General features: G+C 41.1%; 1 protein-coding gene and 1 long non-coding RNA gene across 5 annotated transcripts in view; one reads left to right on the top strand and one right to left on the bottom strand.

Annotated features, from left to right (window-relative positions):
* MPL (MPL proto-oncogene, thrombopoietin receptor) overlaps positions 1-11,131 on the bottom strand; it is a 49,728-nt gene extending 38,597 nt beyond the window's left edge. The window contains exons 1-5 of one of the 3 annotated variants that reach the window (XM_085885776.1): positions 10,966-11,131; positions 3,424-3,526; positions 1,134-1,645; positions 787-956; positions 132-288 (exon numbers count right to left, since the gene is read on the bottom strand). In XM_085885776.1, coding sequence (XP_085741902.1) covers positions 132-288; positions 787-956; positions 1,134-1,645; positions 3,424-3,526; positions 10,966-11,098 — 1,075 coding nt within the window. In that variant the 5' untranslated portion in view covers positions 11,099-11,131. Of the gene's footprint in view, positions 1-131; positions 293-786; positions 957-1,133; positions 1,646-3,423; positions 3,527-4,006; positions 4,545-10,965 lie in introns of those variants that run through there. The other 2 variants (XM_085885777.1, XM_085885778.1) reach the window with 2 other exon arrangements.
* Positions 1-15,778, top strand: part of LOC147025126 (uncharacterized) — a 44,060-nt gene that overhangs the window by 27,099 nt on the left and 1,183 nt on the right. Inside the window, exon 1 of one of the 2 annotated variants that reach the window (XR_015059362.1) lies at positions 13,494-13,525. The exons of the other annotated variant lie outside the window; for it this stretch is intronic. This is a non-coding gene — a long non-coding RNA (uncharacterized LOC147025126). Of the gene's footprint in view, positions 1-13,493; positions 13,526-15,778 lie in introns of those variants that run through there. 2 annotated transcript variants of the gene reach the window in all.

The following is a 15,778-nucleotide window of genomic DNA, read 5'->3' as shown; positions in this document are numbered from 1 at the left end:
ACAGTTGGATGTTGATATCAAAATTTAAAATAATACAGTACAGCCATTAAAATAGAATGTTTTTAATATCCAATGGGATGAAAGGATTACCTGCTAGGTTACACTAATCTCATTAGTAGTGATTCACTAACCTGTGACTAGTGGTGGTGTGGCAATGCTATCTGGAGACCAAGGACTCCAGGGGCCAGAGAAGGAACGTCCGTCTGGTCGTGCAGAAACTCGGAACCAATATGGCTGGGCAGGCCTCAGGTCTGTCAGGTTTAACTGGGTCTCTTTCATCACAAGCTCCTGTCTTGCCAGATCAATAATCACACCATACCAATATACAGTCTACAGTAACGCATTTGATGATATCAAACAAGATTTTTTTTATCATATCATCTGACTTAGAACTGGGGGAGGATGGTCAAAAGATTTACCTCTTAAAAAGATGTCAGAGCCAAAATGTAACAATTCCAATGGTATCAAGAAACTCAGCCACCACTAAAAATAACTAACACCGATGACGAGCTTCCGCTTACAGTCAAGGAAAAAACTTTCTCACCGAAAAACTTTTCAACTTCTCCGCCATCCCTCTACAGTGCCCACCCTCCACCCCATAACCCACTCCACATCCTTCACCAACTCTTTACAATATGTCTGCGTAACTTGTCTCAATGCAACTCAATACACTACACTAGCCCACACTACACCTCACTCCATAATACCACATCACACAATTGTACATATCCTGATGTCATGCAATTTCTCTATCTCATCAGTGACAATTCACCCTTGAAAACTCACCGTGTGCGAAGTGGCATTAACAGGGCCAAAGTGGAGTCGATACTCTACTTTGCTACCAAGACCACCTGTATCTGGCTCTTGCCAGCTCACCCACAGGACACCCTGCTTCACCACTTTCTGCACGCCACCATTTTGATGCACTTGCAGTCTCCTTGGCTCTCGTACCCTCACTGTTGGTGGATAAACGTAACATCTAAACATCGCAGAGACCCCACACTATACCCTTTTAATTAAATGAGCAGGCATAAGAGTTATTGGCAATAAAAGCAAGATTGTATGACGTGCTCGTGTGAAATGATACATATCTGTTAGACAAAGTGTGAATGCAAGAACGAAGTATGTCTCACTGTGTCTTTCAACACGAAACGTCAAACGGTGCAGCATCTGTGTGGTTGGAGAACAGTTAATGGAGGTTTCTGGAGTTGTCATAAAGTCCTTTGGTTCACGAATCAGATTATGCATGACTTTTATGGAAGGTAAAGGGGTTCGGTAAGTTGCAGATTGCCTTTCGTGGTCATAATAATTGTTATCGAGTTCATTTTGAGGAGTTGATTGATCGTGAGCATTATATTGAAGTTCTTTCTTGTCATTTTGCTTCAAAGGGATCTCGGTATGTGCACTGAGGTCGCAAGGTTCAACGTAGCTATCTGGCTGATGAACGAGGTCTTGAAGATGAGGAAAGCCTTGTTCACTTTGGTCTGCATTTGCCCTTGAACATGATGGGGTTGTCGTGACGAGCGTGATGGTTATTGGTACAAAATATATCACGTACTCTGCAGGAAAATCACAGTAGAAATTGGCACCAGTGCTTGGGGTGATGTCCCGTCTGATGCTTTTGCATGGATAGCATTGATTCAGACTAAGGGAGGAGAATAAGTGGGGTGGAAGGGGGGGGGGGCTTATTAATTCTAAACTAAAAAAGATCACAGAATAGACTAACAAAAAAAGTAATTATATACGGCCGCTGCTACTACGACTACTACTGCTACTACTACTACTACTACTACTACTACTACTACTAGTTCTATTTTAACAGTCCCAATTATCCCCAACTTCTTGTTGAATCAGCCGGGAAACAATTTTATCCCAAGTCTTTCACGAACATGCTGAACGGGGATGAAGCTCGACTGAAAGTGGCAGAAGTTTGTAATTTGATCAGGATGCTGAGCAAAAACTCACCAACTCCAAGCAAAATCTACCATGGGGTCTTTAACCTACACCAACAACCATTGCTGGCAGATGGGACACCCAGATAAACCTCCGTCTGAGGGACGGCACACTTTGAGATACAACCCCCTCATTGCAAAGCACCAATCTGACAATTTATATTTCCATGCAGGGAAGATAGCTCAAAAGTAAGTATGCTACTCCTGCACCATCATATCAAACTAGCTATGATATAAATTACTATTATCTATTGTCTATACAACAAGAGAGATGTTTGTCTGTTTGCATCACCATTTTTTTCAGAGATGGCCAAATGGATCTTCATCAAAGTTTCAGAGGTTCATCGTGAGTGTCTGGGAGTGTTTTAGGGGAATTTTTTTTTTTATAAGTTGCACTTTTTTGGATATATTTTTAAATCACTCTAAAATGCCCTTAGCCTTTGTAGCTTCAGTATGTGGAAAGGTAATATTAAATTACTCAGTGGGTGTAGGGAAGTGTTTTAGACCCTCACAAAAAATAGAAAAAAACAATTTAATTTCTTCAAAATGCCAACAGGATTAGAACATCACCGGGCAACACCAGGTACCCCTGCTCGTATTAAGGATGCGCTCTGGAAGCTTCCCAGCAAACAAAATTACAGGACAATCCAGGAATTTTCCAGTTTACATGTCAAGAATCTCAGGATTATATAACAGGCTTCATCTCATCTCATCTATCTGATGCATATCGATATGGGGTTCAATTATGAGTTTTACCAGTTGTTCCATCAATACTGAAGTGAGGCTGTGCCACTGATGTAGTGCCCCTGCACATTCCGGTATTCATTTATAATTTGGCTTGGGTGCTTACAAAAATGGCCAACTCAAACAAAAGGCACAATAGATTATTTTACATCCACTGATAAATGTTAAAACTAGACAGGACACCAAACAGGCTTCAAGAAGCTGAACATCTGAGTACCAAAAAAAGCAGCCTTGAAACTTCTGTTAATATGTACAGTCTATGGTATAAGATTGCCTGATGTGGGCTAAGCAGTTAAGGTGACTGGCTTGAGACCTCAGGGTCCTGATTTTGAGCACCTGTTCACTACTGAATTAACACCAGGTGGGGTTGACTCAGCCTGTCATCCTTCCGAGGTCGGCAAAATGAGTACAAGTATACTGGTATCGGGGCACAGCATCAGCGGCATAGTCGCGCACTAACAAAATGATAGCTACCTGGCAGCCATACGCAAGAAAAAGATAATCAGTTGTATTTGAGTTTTCCTATTCACAGTATTCGGTGTTTCAATTTGACTCTTATATCATAATGTTGTGGCTCCAGGTTCAAATCTCGTTTACTATGTCGATTTATCCATTTTATACGAAATTTGAACTGTTTAAGTTCAGCTATTGCAAAAGTAGTGATGACTCCCATTGTCATTGTTCTACTTGTGATCATACAGAGTATACGAACACTCGTGGTCTTTACCTCGAGTTGTAGAATAACGTGAAGTGGCTGGGAGAAGCTGTATGCTCACTCACTTGCCAGAAACATCGCAGGGAGTAGAGCTTCTCACTGTAACATGTCATGTCTACACACACACACACACACACACACACACACACACACACACACACACACACACACACACACACACACACACACACACACACACACACACACACACACACACACACACACACACACACACCTGCTGAGAAAGTCAAAATTGGCCATCAGAACAGAGACAGTGCCAGAAAATGAATTTGATAGAGTAGCATCCATAATTTATTAATACCTGTCCAAAAGAAAAATGGAAGAAATAACAACTAGAGCCAGGAAAAAGGTAACAAGAGAGATGGAGACTATGGGGGGGGGTTGATGCTTTCCGGGGGAGGGGGAGGGGGGGGGGTGGGATGGAGGAGGATTGCCTATTGAAGGGGGATGGGGAGGGGCACAATGGGTGTTGGGTGCTTACCAGGTGGTGGGGTGGATGATGTTAGGGGCCTGATGGAGGAGACAACTATAGGGGCTAAGTGGGCTTTGGAGACAATGGGGTTTGGGTGCTTACCAAGAGGTGGGGTGGAGGATGACAAGGGCCTGTTGAATGGGACATTGGGAGAGCCTGAGCAATTGATGGAGATGATGGGTGTTTACCAGGAGATGGGATGGAGGATGATAGGAGCCTGTTGGAAGGGGCACAGGAGGAGCTGAGTGGCAGGATAAGGGTTTTGAGCATGACTTAGTGATGAGAGTATCAGTGGCAGTAGCTAGGACAAGGCTGAAAAAGCAAAAGCAGACTGCCACCAGGGGAAAAAAACGGACACACCCTTATGACCTTACGACACACACAGCAGAAGAGATGACATAACAGGAGGATTTAAAGAAAATAATGAATGCAATAAGCAAGAAGAAGAAAACCAGAGAGACAAGGGAAATCAGCAGAATAGGGAACAGGAGAAAGATGACGATGGTGAAGAACAAAACATCCTAAAAGAACTGGGAAACAAAATAGTAGAGATGAGAATGATGCCATTTGGGGAAAGGCCAAAAATTTACGGAATACAAAACAACAAACAGATGAAAGTGTTAACAAAGAAACCAACCAAGCGATCATGAAAATGATACCAACCCCACCCCCACCCCCACCATTTCCATAGAAAAAAAACCATCAATACTGTTTTGCAGCACTAATGTTCATTCAAGAAAAAGAAAACAACATAGCAAGAAAAAAAGACCCATGAATAAAAGCCAAACACCACCATGGAAGCAAATTCTTGAAAGACAAGAGAACAATTGAGAAAAGAGATGACAAATGAAACAATTCCAATGAGGAAATCACAGTCCAAAATGAAGAAGAAAATTCAAAAAATAAAAATTTAATATGGAATTGAAAACAATAAAAACAACCCCAAAAATAGAAATCATAGCAAGGAAGATTAAAAAAAAAAACTACGACGAAGCCAACAAAGGAAGAAAACAAAACCATATGTGTGAGAGTAACCCAAAAAGATTCCACTGAGAATGAGGGATACAAAGGCAGAAAGTGTTCATTCCCCCTGAAAAAGATAACCTCAAAGACTTCTGAGAAAGGAATTTATGAAGATTGAAAACAATATAACAAGGAGGTGGAATGGATCGCAAATTTGGAGAAGTGTACCCCCAATGATAATTAATTGATGAAGAAAAGATTAAGAAAACTAGAACGGCCTTTCGGTTGAGTGCATACCTCCGCCAGGCTGATTAGTTTCATTTTGTATCCCACTGATAGGCCGGATCTGGATTTGGACCTGAACTAAAATTTATTTGGCTTGTTCTTGTCACCTAACTCATCCACCAAGTTTCATCCAAATCAATCCTCAAGTTTTTCTGAAATCCTGCTATATGTCATTTTGGCCCTATCTCTGAATGGTGAAAATCACTTAAAAATTATCGAATCCTGACATGGATCCAGATCGTTACTAAAATAATTTCGTCCGTTTAACAGACCCAAGCTCTCCACCAAATTTTGTCAGAATCCGTCAACAACTTTTTGAGATACCCTGTTCACAAATAGACAAATGAAAAATCACTCGAAGAGCGACACATGGCAAAACAGAACAAAGTAGAATGGCACCCGGAAGAGCACATACCTCCACCAGGCTGAACAGTTTATGTTTTGTCTCCCACTGATAAACTGGATCTGAACCAAATCTAATCCGCTTGTTCTTGTCACCTAACCAACTCATCCACCTAGCTTTGTCATAACTCGTCTACAACTATTTCAGATATCATGATATATATAGTTTTTTGCCCTATGTCTCAATTTTAGAAATCAGGCCAATGTTGACCTTTTGACCTTAAAATAATTGATGGTTGAATTCATTAACCTGCTATGCAAATCCTGTTCAAATTTCAAGTCAAGTGAGAATTAAAATTGACAATTTTAGAAATTTTTTTACCTATGTTGACCTTTTGGCCTATGTTGACCTCAAAATTAATAGCTGGTTGAATTCGGTGACGTGATATGCAAATGCTCTTCAAATTTCAAGTCAATCGGATGAAAATTGAGAATTTTAGAAATTTGGTCTATGTTGACCTTTTGGCCTATGGTGACCTCAAAATTAATACGTGGTTGAATTCGGTGACGTGACATGCAAATGCTCTTCAAATTTCAAGTCAATCGGATGAAAATTGAGAATTTTCGAAATTTGTCCTGTGTTGACCTCTTGGTCTATGTTGACCTTTTGGCCTATCTTGACCTCAAAATTAATAGGTGGTTGAATTTGGTGACGTGATATGCAAATGCTCTTCAAATTTCAACTCGATCGAATGAAAATTGAGGATTTTAGAAACAATTTTAAAATTTGGCCTATTTTGGGTTGACCTTATGGCCCATGTTGACCATTTGACCGAAGATAACCTCAAAAGAAATACTTGGTTGAATTCACTGACCTGATATGGAAATGATGTTCCAATTTCAAGTCAAACGGATGAAATTTGAGGATGTAAGTAAATTTGGCTCAAATTGGCCTATGTAGACCTTTTCGGTCGATCGAATTTTACGAAACTTCAATGCGGGACTGTCACAGGGTCAGTGACATTATTCACTGAAAATTTCAGAAAGATCGGTTGAATGGTTTGGCCTGGAGGCGAGCAGACAGATAAACAAACACACAAACAAACAAACAAACAAACAAACAAACAGAGGCGATCAACATACTTATCCCAAAAATTTTTTTGCCTTCAAATGAAAAATCACTCACAGAGTGACAACTTGGCAAAACGTAACGGCACTCCGTAGAGAACATACCTCCGCCAGACTGAATAGTTTACATTCTGTATGCCACTGATAGGTCGGATCTGATTCTGGACCTTAACCAAAATCGAATTGGTTTGTTCTTGTCACCAAACCAACTCTTCCACCTCGTTTTGTCACAAGTCATCCACAACTTTTAGAGATAACATGCTTTTCATAGTTTTTGGCCCCATCTCTCAAGGGTGAAGAATCACCAGAAAGATCCAGATCCGGATTCGGATCTTCACCAAAATTGAATCAATTCTTCCGAGTGGCACCCCCAACCTATCCACCAAGTTTTGTGTAAATCTCTACATAACCTTTTGAGATATTGTGCAATATAGTTTTTGGTTCTGTCTCTCAATTGTGAAGAATCACTTAGAAAATTCTCAGATCCGGATCTCGATTCAGCTCTTCACCAAAATTTAGCGTTACCTTCTGTGGCTGCTCTCCTACACACACAAAAAAAATTCAAAACGATTGCTTGAAAACTGTGGCCAAAAAATAATGTGACAAACAGACAGACAAATAGACAAACGCGACAGAATAACATACTTGGCAAAAACAATATTTTGCCAAATAACAAACAGTCAGACAGACAGGGTGAAAAGATAACCTCCATCTATCTTCAGGAGTGGAGGTAACTGGAAAAAATGCCAAGCTTCAAAAGCCTTGGCCAAGGGATCCCAGGCTTCTGGCTGAAGCAACTGGAAGCTCTCCACAAGCACTACGCTAGAGCATTCAATTAATTTATCCAAGGAGAAAAGACAATGGATGAATGGCTCACAGAATTTAACACCTTCCTCGTTCCAAAATCAGGAGAAACCCAACTACCTCACATATATCGGCCAATAACACGTCCACCACCAACACACAAACTTATGACTGGAATCATCACAGAAAAGCTACACCACCACGTAACAATGCAATGAGGGTTAGGGACTAAACAGAAGTGATGTAAGAGAAGGTGTTATGGAACAATGGACCACCTACTACTGAACAAGGTCATTCTTGAAAACTGCAAAATGCAAAGAACAAAATTGTCCACAGCCTAAGATACACAGCCTAAGTCCACAGCCTAAGTCCACATACACCATAAGAAAGCTTTTGAAAGTGTCCCACATTCATGGATGATAAAATGCAAGAAAATATACGAAATCAATCCCCAAATAATCAAACTGATTGAGAAAACAATGTTGCTCTCGAGTACCACACTGATACTGCAGCACTCAGAAGGAAAAACGGAAATACTAGTTGTGAAGATATGTCATGGGATCTTCCAGGGAGACAGCATCTCACCCCTCCTGTTCTGCCTGGTTCTGGACCGACTGTGCAACCTCATAAATGAGCAAGGACAAGGACATAACCTAACCTCAAATGCAGACAGGAAAAGTGACATCTATTGTACATGGATGATTAAACGTTCTTTGCACCAAACGCCAAAAAACTGGCAGAACAACTGAAATTAGTGAAGCAGTACTCCAACGCCATTTAAATGGAATTTGGCTTAAACTAGTGTGTCAATTGCACATTCGTTCAGGGTATACCAACAAAAGTGGATGGCATAAAAATTGACCGAGATACAACAATACAGGAACAATAAAATAAAGCATCATACAAGAAACTTCGTGGAGAAGAGGGCCACAAAATATGTCACAAACAAATGTGCAAAACAATTCCCAAAGAATACTTGCAATAGAATGAGGCTGAGCCTGAAAACGTATCTCACCCCAAGAAACAAGTTCAAAGCTGTAAACCAATTCGCAGTACCAGTGTTCCAATACAACTGCAGAATAATAAACTGGCTACAAATGGAAATCAACAAGCTAGATATCAAAACAAGGAAACTCCTCACTATCCACAAAACGTTCTTCAAAAATAAGTGCATCCCGAGAATGTACCTGCCAAGATGAGGAGGCAGCAGGCTGATGGAACTCAACCAAGTATGCAGAATGACGACAGTAGGATTGGCTGAGTACATGAAAAGCTCAACAAACTACTGAATCCAATTTGTATGCAAACACAAAGACAGCAAACCAGAAAAGGTATCCCTAACCCACCGAGCAAAAAATTCCCAAACACGGAATGATGCGAGAAGAAGTTGTCACACATGAAACCGAAACAGCAATGAATAGAGCCCCAACTATTACAAAAACGACAATAGAAAAATATAAAACGATGTATCAACAGATGTACACCGACAACTGGGAGAATGACAACACAGCAGGCAGGTACAAAAAAACAATTGGGCAGATTGGCCAGAGGTAAAGAAGTCTCATTGGAATGGCTAAGAAGAAATCAGCTCAACTGGAGTGGAGAACAAATCATTACAAATGCTCAAGATCAAGGACACTACACAAATGGCTTTAACAAGATGGTATGACTGAATCAATCGGACTAGTGTCGATTCTGCAAAGTTGAAACAGAAAGCATGAGCAACCTCCAATGAGCATGTTAAAAAAAACTCATGTCAGAACAGCTGTACAAACAAAGGCACAACAAAGTATGTAAAGCACATCTGTAAAAACTATGATATCCCAGGTCCAGAAAACTCAATGGAAACATCAACCAACAACAATCATTAAAAACAAGAAAGTGATGCTTACACATGACCAAATGATCCCATCGAGTGTGAACATGGAAAACAAAGCATTGCGACCGGATTTGTACTTTGATACAAAAAAGAAAAAAAAAACGGAATTGGTAATTGAGGTTTCATTACGCAATGATTTTCGCCAAACCAACACAGCAATAAAAAAAAATGATGTGAAAATATCTTGGAAGCTGAAGAGCACCGAAATTGTACCAATGATAATTAATTGGAGCAATGGGAATGATAAAGAAGAACCTCATGGAGATTTAAAAACCATCCCTGGGAATATTACTACAAATTAACTACAGTTGGAAGCTGTCTGGGTCTCAGTGACCATCCTGAAAAGTCTTCAGAACAAAATCAAAATAAAGACCAATTTTTACTGCACCGTACTCTCAAGAAGGAAGCCAGACATAACAACACATACACACACACACACACACACACACACACACACACACACACACACACACACACACACACACACACACACACACACACACACACACACACACACACACACACACACACACACACACACACACCTGGAGAAATTAATTCACCTCTGTTATCTCAATTACTCAAATTAATCTCATTCCTTGGGAGGATATCATATCATATCATACCTGTGGTCAAATATAATATTAATCAAAGTATGGTTGATTTCAGGTCTCATTCCCTTCCATATAAAGAATGATTGTACTTGTTCATGAACAGGCCATAATACCCGATCTTCTTTTTCTTCTTTCGGCTGCTCCCGTTGGGGGTCGCCACAGCGGATCATCCGTCTGATCCGCATAGTGATTTGGCACAGGTTTTACGCCGGATGCCCTTCCTGACGCAACCCTGGTCGCCTCTTATGACACAGGGATATGGTACACCTATTTTAACCGGGGTATACACCGGCCCAGTATACTGGTACTCATTTCGCCGACCTCGGAAGGATGACAGGCTGAGTCAACTCCCTGGTCTATTAATTCAGTGGCCCAACAGGGCTTGAACTCAGGACCTTTTGGATCCCAAGCCACGGCCCTAACCACTGCGCCAACACCAGGCTACAGGCCATAATACCCGATATCACAATTAATTTCCATTTGAAGTGAAAAATAAAGAAATGAGGGATGTACAGGTTATCCCATAAAGGTTTATAGAGTTTTAATCCTTTATTCATCCCTGGTTTTTCATCCTATGATTACGATACTGATAAGCAACAGAATTGGTCTTATTCTATTATTCCACAAAAACGTCGTTCTTCACTTTAGCTGAGACATTTTCATGAAGCAATCAATCTGTAAAAAGGAAAAGAATATAAGCAAAACCTTTAAGGGTTGTCCCATATAATGATGCCTGTCTCATAATCATAGGATGAAAGCTAAAAATAAAAATAAATAAAAAACGTTTAAAAGCTCTTTTAAAAGGTGTAACTTTTTATAGGACAGCTTCTATTGTCGATAGTGATATTAAAGCTTTCGGTGTACACAACTTCATCAGACAGCGCACATGAATTGATACCGTCTATAGGTATGTAATGTTTAACGAGGTTAGATGTAGAATAACACTGTAGAGTAAGTAACACTACAAGCAGAAAGAAAATAACACAACAAGGAGCACCAGAGGGGTGAACTGGAATTCCGTAGTGGAAACCCAACCAGCTACCCACCGATAAATCGACCAATCCCTGTGGCAGGAAGCACAGCAGTAACAAACAGCAGCAGAACAGCTCCCAGGGCAGTGGGAACGCCCTGTAGCGTGCACAACCTGGAGGTCATCTGAGTATTTTGACTTCTCTCCATGTACACTTGTTCACTTCTGCATACATCTGTATAATGCCTCTGAAATAAACAATAGAATTCATTACAAATCTATCAATGTACAACACATACACTGCAAGGCCAACGATAATTATTATTGTTTTGGTGACCTCAGTCAAGAAAACATGACCACTAAATGATCAGGAGAAAACAATTAATCTATAATAATTAATCCATGGTCATGCAGAAGGATTTTAAAACACCCACCTCGTGACCATAGCAGTAGTAGTGGGGCAACTTAGCATAACAATTGTGCATTTTGTGAGGAAAGCACCAAATTTGGAACACTAGTAGCCTAACATATTATGAACAGATTTGGATATTGGGCCATCTCAAATTCAGCCGCTGATGGCTGTGGCAGCCATTTTCCACTGCCATCAAAAATTTGAGATGGCCCAATATCCAAATCTGTTCATAATATGTTAGGCTACTAGTGTTCCAAATTTGGTGCTTTCCTCACAAAATGCACAATTGTTATGCTATATTTAGCTAAGTTTCCCCACTATAGTTGTGTTCATGCTCTGTGTCCATGTTTCATGTTTACTCACATAATTATCAAACGGGTTGTGATCTGGATGTTGTACGGCCAAGGAAGATGTCGAAAGTCAGTTTCATGCCCTGCACACCAACCAATCATGACCACGTCAGCACATTTGACAAGCATCTAAGTTGAAACCATGCGAGGCATTATCATTCGTCTATACTTCAACATTCCAAATTGTTTTTGGAACAATACAGTCCACATACATCAACTGTAATTTCGGGTTACAAATAGACATTAATATTAAATATCTATCATGCTCTGCAGGTGCTTATGAATAGTGGGATCTATTTTTCTCCTTAAAACCTAAACTTTCATGAATATTGCATACAACACAGGAAGGAACCCGATTGCAAATGAAAATGGATTTCTAACATTTGTGTTGATGCTGGAGCCTTGAAATAGAAGGTATCAAATTTATTGTTTTTGGATACATCGTCGAGGCTTCTGGAAGAGCAAGTACAATGAATGGATAAGGACGTAACGGACAAAAACAGGATGCAAAACGTGCATGCATGCGATGGACAAGTTGGACACGGAGGATGCATGGAGTGGACAAGATAGATACAGAAGCAAACTCCAAAGAGAGAAAACTGGCAAATTGGAAGGAGGGATTAGGGAGGGAGTGGGGGGAAGGGATAGAAAAGATTATGGTTTTGTATTGGGGATGATCTGAGATGGTGGTGAACAGCTGTCTTGAAGATTTGGAGGGAAGAATGAGATTGAAGAGGATGTGGAAGTTGATTACACAGGTGGGGAAAAAGAGGAACAAATGAGTGGAGATGAGCAGGGATCCTGGATTTAGGTGGTTTCACCAGAAGAGAGTTGTGTGGATCTTGTGACCCTGCAGAAACCTGTGAGGGGGGGCAGAAGGGGGTGGACAATGCACAGAAAGAGCAGAGGATGCAAGACCAGAAAGGAGGTGGTAGAAGACAGAGAGACCACAGACATTTCTGTGACGGTGGCTTGATTATCCCATAGATTCAGCATCATCGCGGGAGATGATTTTAAAGGCCTTGGTTTCCACGGCATCAAGCTGAGAAAGAAGTGAAGGAGGGGAGCCAGCCCGGAGGGGAGAGCAGTACTCCTGGAACCAGAGGATAGATGACAGACCAAACGCTTCGATGAGAGGTTTTCAAAGTAGCCTATCCTATGTCTTGTGAAGAAGAAGAAGAAGAAGAAGAAGAAGAAGAAGAAGAAGAAGAAGAAGAAGAAGAAGAAGAAGAAGAAGAAGAAGAAGAAGAGATTGTATTGAAGAAGAACACATGTCATGCTGATGCCAGAGAGATAAAGGAATTGAAGAAATTTAATATGTTTACAAAAGCTTTTAAAGGATGAAGGAAGAAGCATTTTCTTCAATTAAGATTTTGACAAAATTATAGAGGTGATGTTTCGTGGAGGACTATATCCAATGGGGATCGGGTGAGTGCTTGTCACACTCCACATGTTTCGATTTGCCCACCGATCGCAACACATGCCTTCTGGTTGAATGGTTTGCATTAACAGGAACAATTGTCTGGGTGGCAGATGGACAGTTGCTCTGTGCGGATTATGCGGTTCTTCCGTGTGAGACATGATCCGCAACAGTACTCACCACAACAGTCAGGAGGTGCGTCTAATGTATAAACGACGAATGTGGTTATCATTGGTTAGATATTTATCGGTATGCCATCCTGATGTGGGTAAGGAAGTCGGAAGTCGGAAGTCGGAAGTCGGGAGTCGGGAGTCGGGAGTCGGGAGTCGGGAGTCGGGAGTCGGAAGTGTTGGTTCTGTTTGATGTTTAACTGATGTTTAACTGATGTTTAACTGATGTTGACCAATCTTTGTCTGTTTGACAGAATCACTGGACCGAGGCCTCTGTGTTTGAGGTGATGCTTTGGTGTAGGACTGTCTCCAAAGGGGATTGGGGAAGTGCATGTCACACTCCACATGTTTTTACATACATATCTATATCGATATATATATATAAATATATAAATATATATATATATATATATATATATATATATATATATATATATATATATATATATATATATTAATTAAAGGGTGTGTGTGTGTGGGGGTTTTCTCCAAAACTGTAAAACCAAGGAGCCTGAAACTTTGCATGTATACTAAGAATGCTCCAAGGAAGTGCAAGAGTGAAAATTGTGTGCTTGGGTTAATTAAAACACCCCTTTTGAAGATAATTAACGGCCTTTTTTAATTATATCCTTCATCCGGTGATCCTCGGCCACCTCGCTGTCTGGGGTCTTCAGGCATTTCCTGGGTAGCCTTGCTGGGTCTCCAGCCGCCATGTTTTTTGGCCTGCTCAACCATGCCTTGACTTGGAACAGGCTGCAACGATTTCTTAACGGTAAAGTTTTTTTTTCCGCTTTCCTCACTCATATCGAATGCCTGTTCATCATAGCTACAAATCGCTGGGTATATTGCAATGCTTATAAACGCCTGAAGACGCCAGTGTTCATGGCTTTATTTAATTTGCGCATCTAAATAACTGAGAGAATCTCTTCATCAAACCAGAATTACAAAATGTAAGCTCCAGATTTGAAAGTATCAGCAATTCCGACTCCCCCAAAAAGTGTTCATCTATCTATAATTCCAGCAGTGTGTGTGTGTGTGTGTGTGTGTGTGTGTGTGTGTGTGTGTGTGTGTGTGTGTGTGTGTGTGTGTGTGTGTGTGTGTGTGTGTGTGTGTGTGTGTGTGCGCTGTTTCTCGCCAACCACTAGTCCGATATAATTGAAACTTGCCAGGTATATTGCTTGGGCCCTGTGGATGTGCCTTTTCAAGGTTTGATAGTAATCGGACAAGTGCTTCCCAAGTTATGGCCATTTATTTACCAACCAATGAAAGGACACGTTGCTGCGTAGGCTGGTGCACGGCCGGCCGACGATGACGTCACGTGCTGTGCCGGTTTGATGGGGATCGGTGCTTTTGTCACCTTGGCGTAGGAGTGGCAATGGTCAATGGCAGCGAATGTCATGGCAAGCAAAGACAGGGAGGTAAACTTGATTTTAATTTGGATTTTAATTAACTGTGTGTAAGTTTCACAGCAGTTGTTACTTCGATGCAAGCGATAATTCGTGGAATGCATGTGAACATTCCGTACGGGCACGCACCACTTCTGGATAGTGATGGCTTAATGTATTCAAATAATTTCTCGATTTGTTATGTGCATTTAGAGATAAACACAATGCCCCAATCCAGTCGTGGTTTATGAGAGCGAAGGAACGGCCTGTGTGTTTGTTTGAAAGTTTTTTTTGTTGTTGTTTTTTTGGGGGTTTGCCCGTACGGGCATGCGCGAGCGAAGGCACGGCCTGTGTGGTTGTTTCTGGCTCGCGGTTTGAAAGTTTTGTTTTTTTTTTGGTTTGCACGTACGGCCACGCAAGTACTAGTTTATCCAATTCAGACATTACACGGGTGTTTCCGGGGCATAGTTGCATCGATGGCAATTGGTAATCGTTGCCAAGCCAGGCATTCTGTTGGAGGGCTTGAGTGCTTAAGCCACTTACCGAGCTGTACAGTACGGTTCGTGTCCTGATCGGGATGTGCAGTCGATAGATACCACAAGGTAGAGGTACGTATACAGCACACACGGACGCGGTACATATCGGTAGATTTGGATGTGTATGGACTCTCCGTGGGTGTGTGGACATGCCATACCTGTTACAGGTGCTGTGGTGACAAAGTTTAATCTCATATCATATGGAGGTTCTTTCAGGTTTTCCTTTGTCCTCGCACCTGGTTCTAAAGCATTTAGTTATCAGATTTGCTTTGCAAAGGTTAAATGGTTTCTCTTTGTGAGTTTCAAAGCAAAATATATTTGATAACACCCGAATTCTGAGCCGTTTGCCGTATTAACGTATTTTCTAAATGACCGAGCCAATTTTTTTCCACCCGTCACACAGCTGTTTATAAAGAATAATGTTTGTGAACATCTCCCTGAAACGTCTTGATAAATGTAACGTTGTTTTTCGGTGAAAGCTACTCAAGGCTTCTGGGTTGTATACAGTACGCACTGTAGTTGGTAATCACACTGACTCCAACCTACCGATTCCCCAAAAATTGCCAATATCGGCCTTGCGTGTGTGTGTGTGTGCGTGTGTGCGTGCGTGCGTGCG

Source organism: Eptatretus burgeri, chromosome 6, assembly GCF_056783735.1.
Source record: "Eptatretus burgeri isolate ZD-2024b chromosome 6, Ebu_testis_v1, whole genome shotgun sequence".
In the NCBI taxonomy this organism is placed as follows: domain Eukaryota; kingdom Metazoa; phylum Chordata; class Myxini; order Myxiniformes; family Myxinidae; genus Eptatretus; species Eptatretus burgeri.
This window is presented reverse-complemented; position numbering and strand designations above follow the sequence as displayed.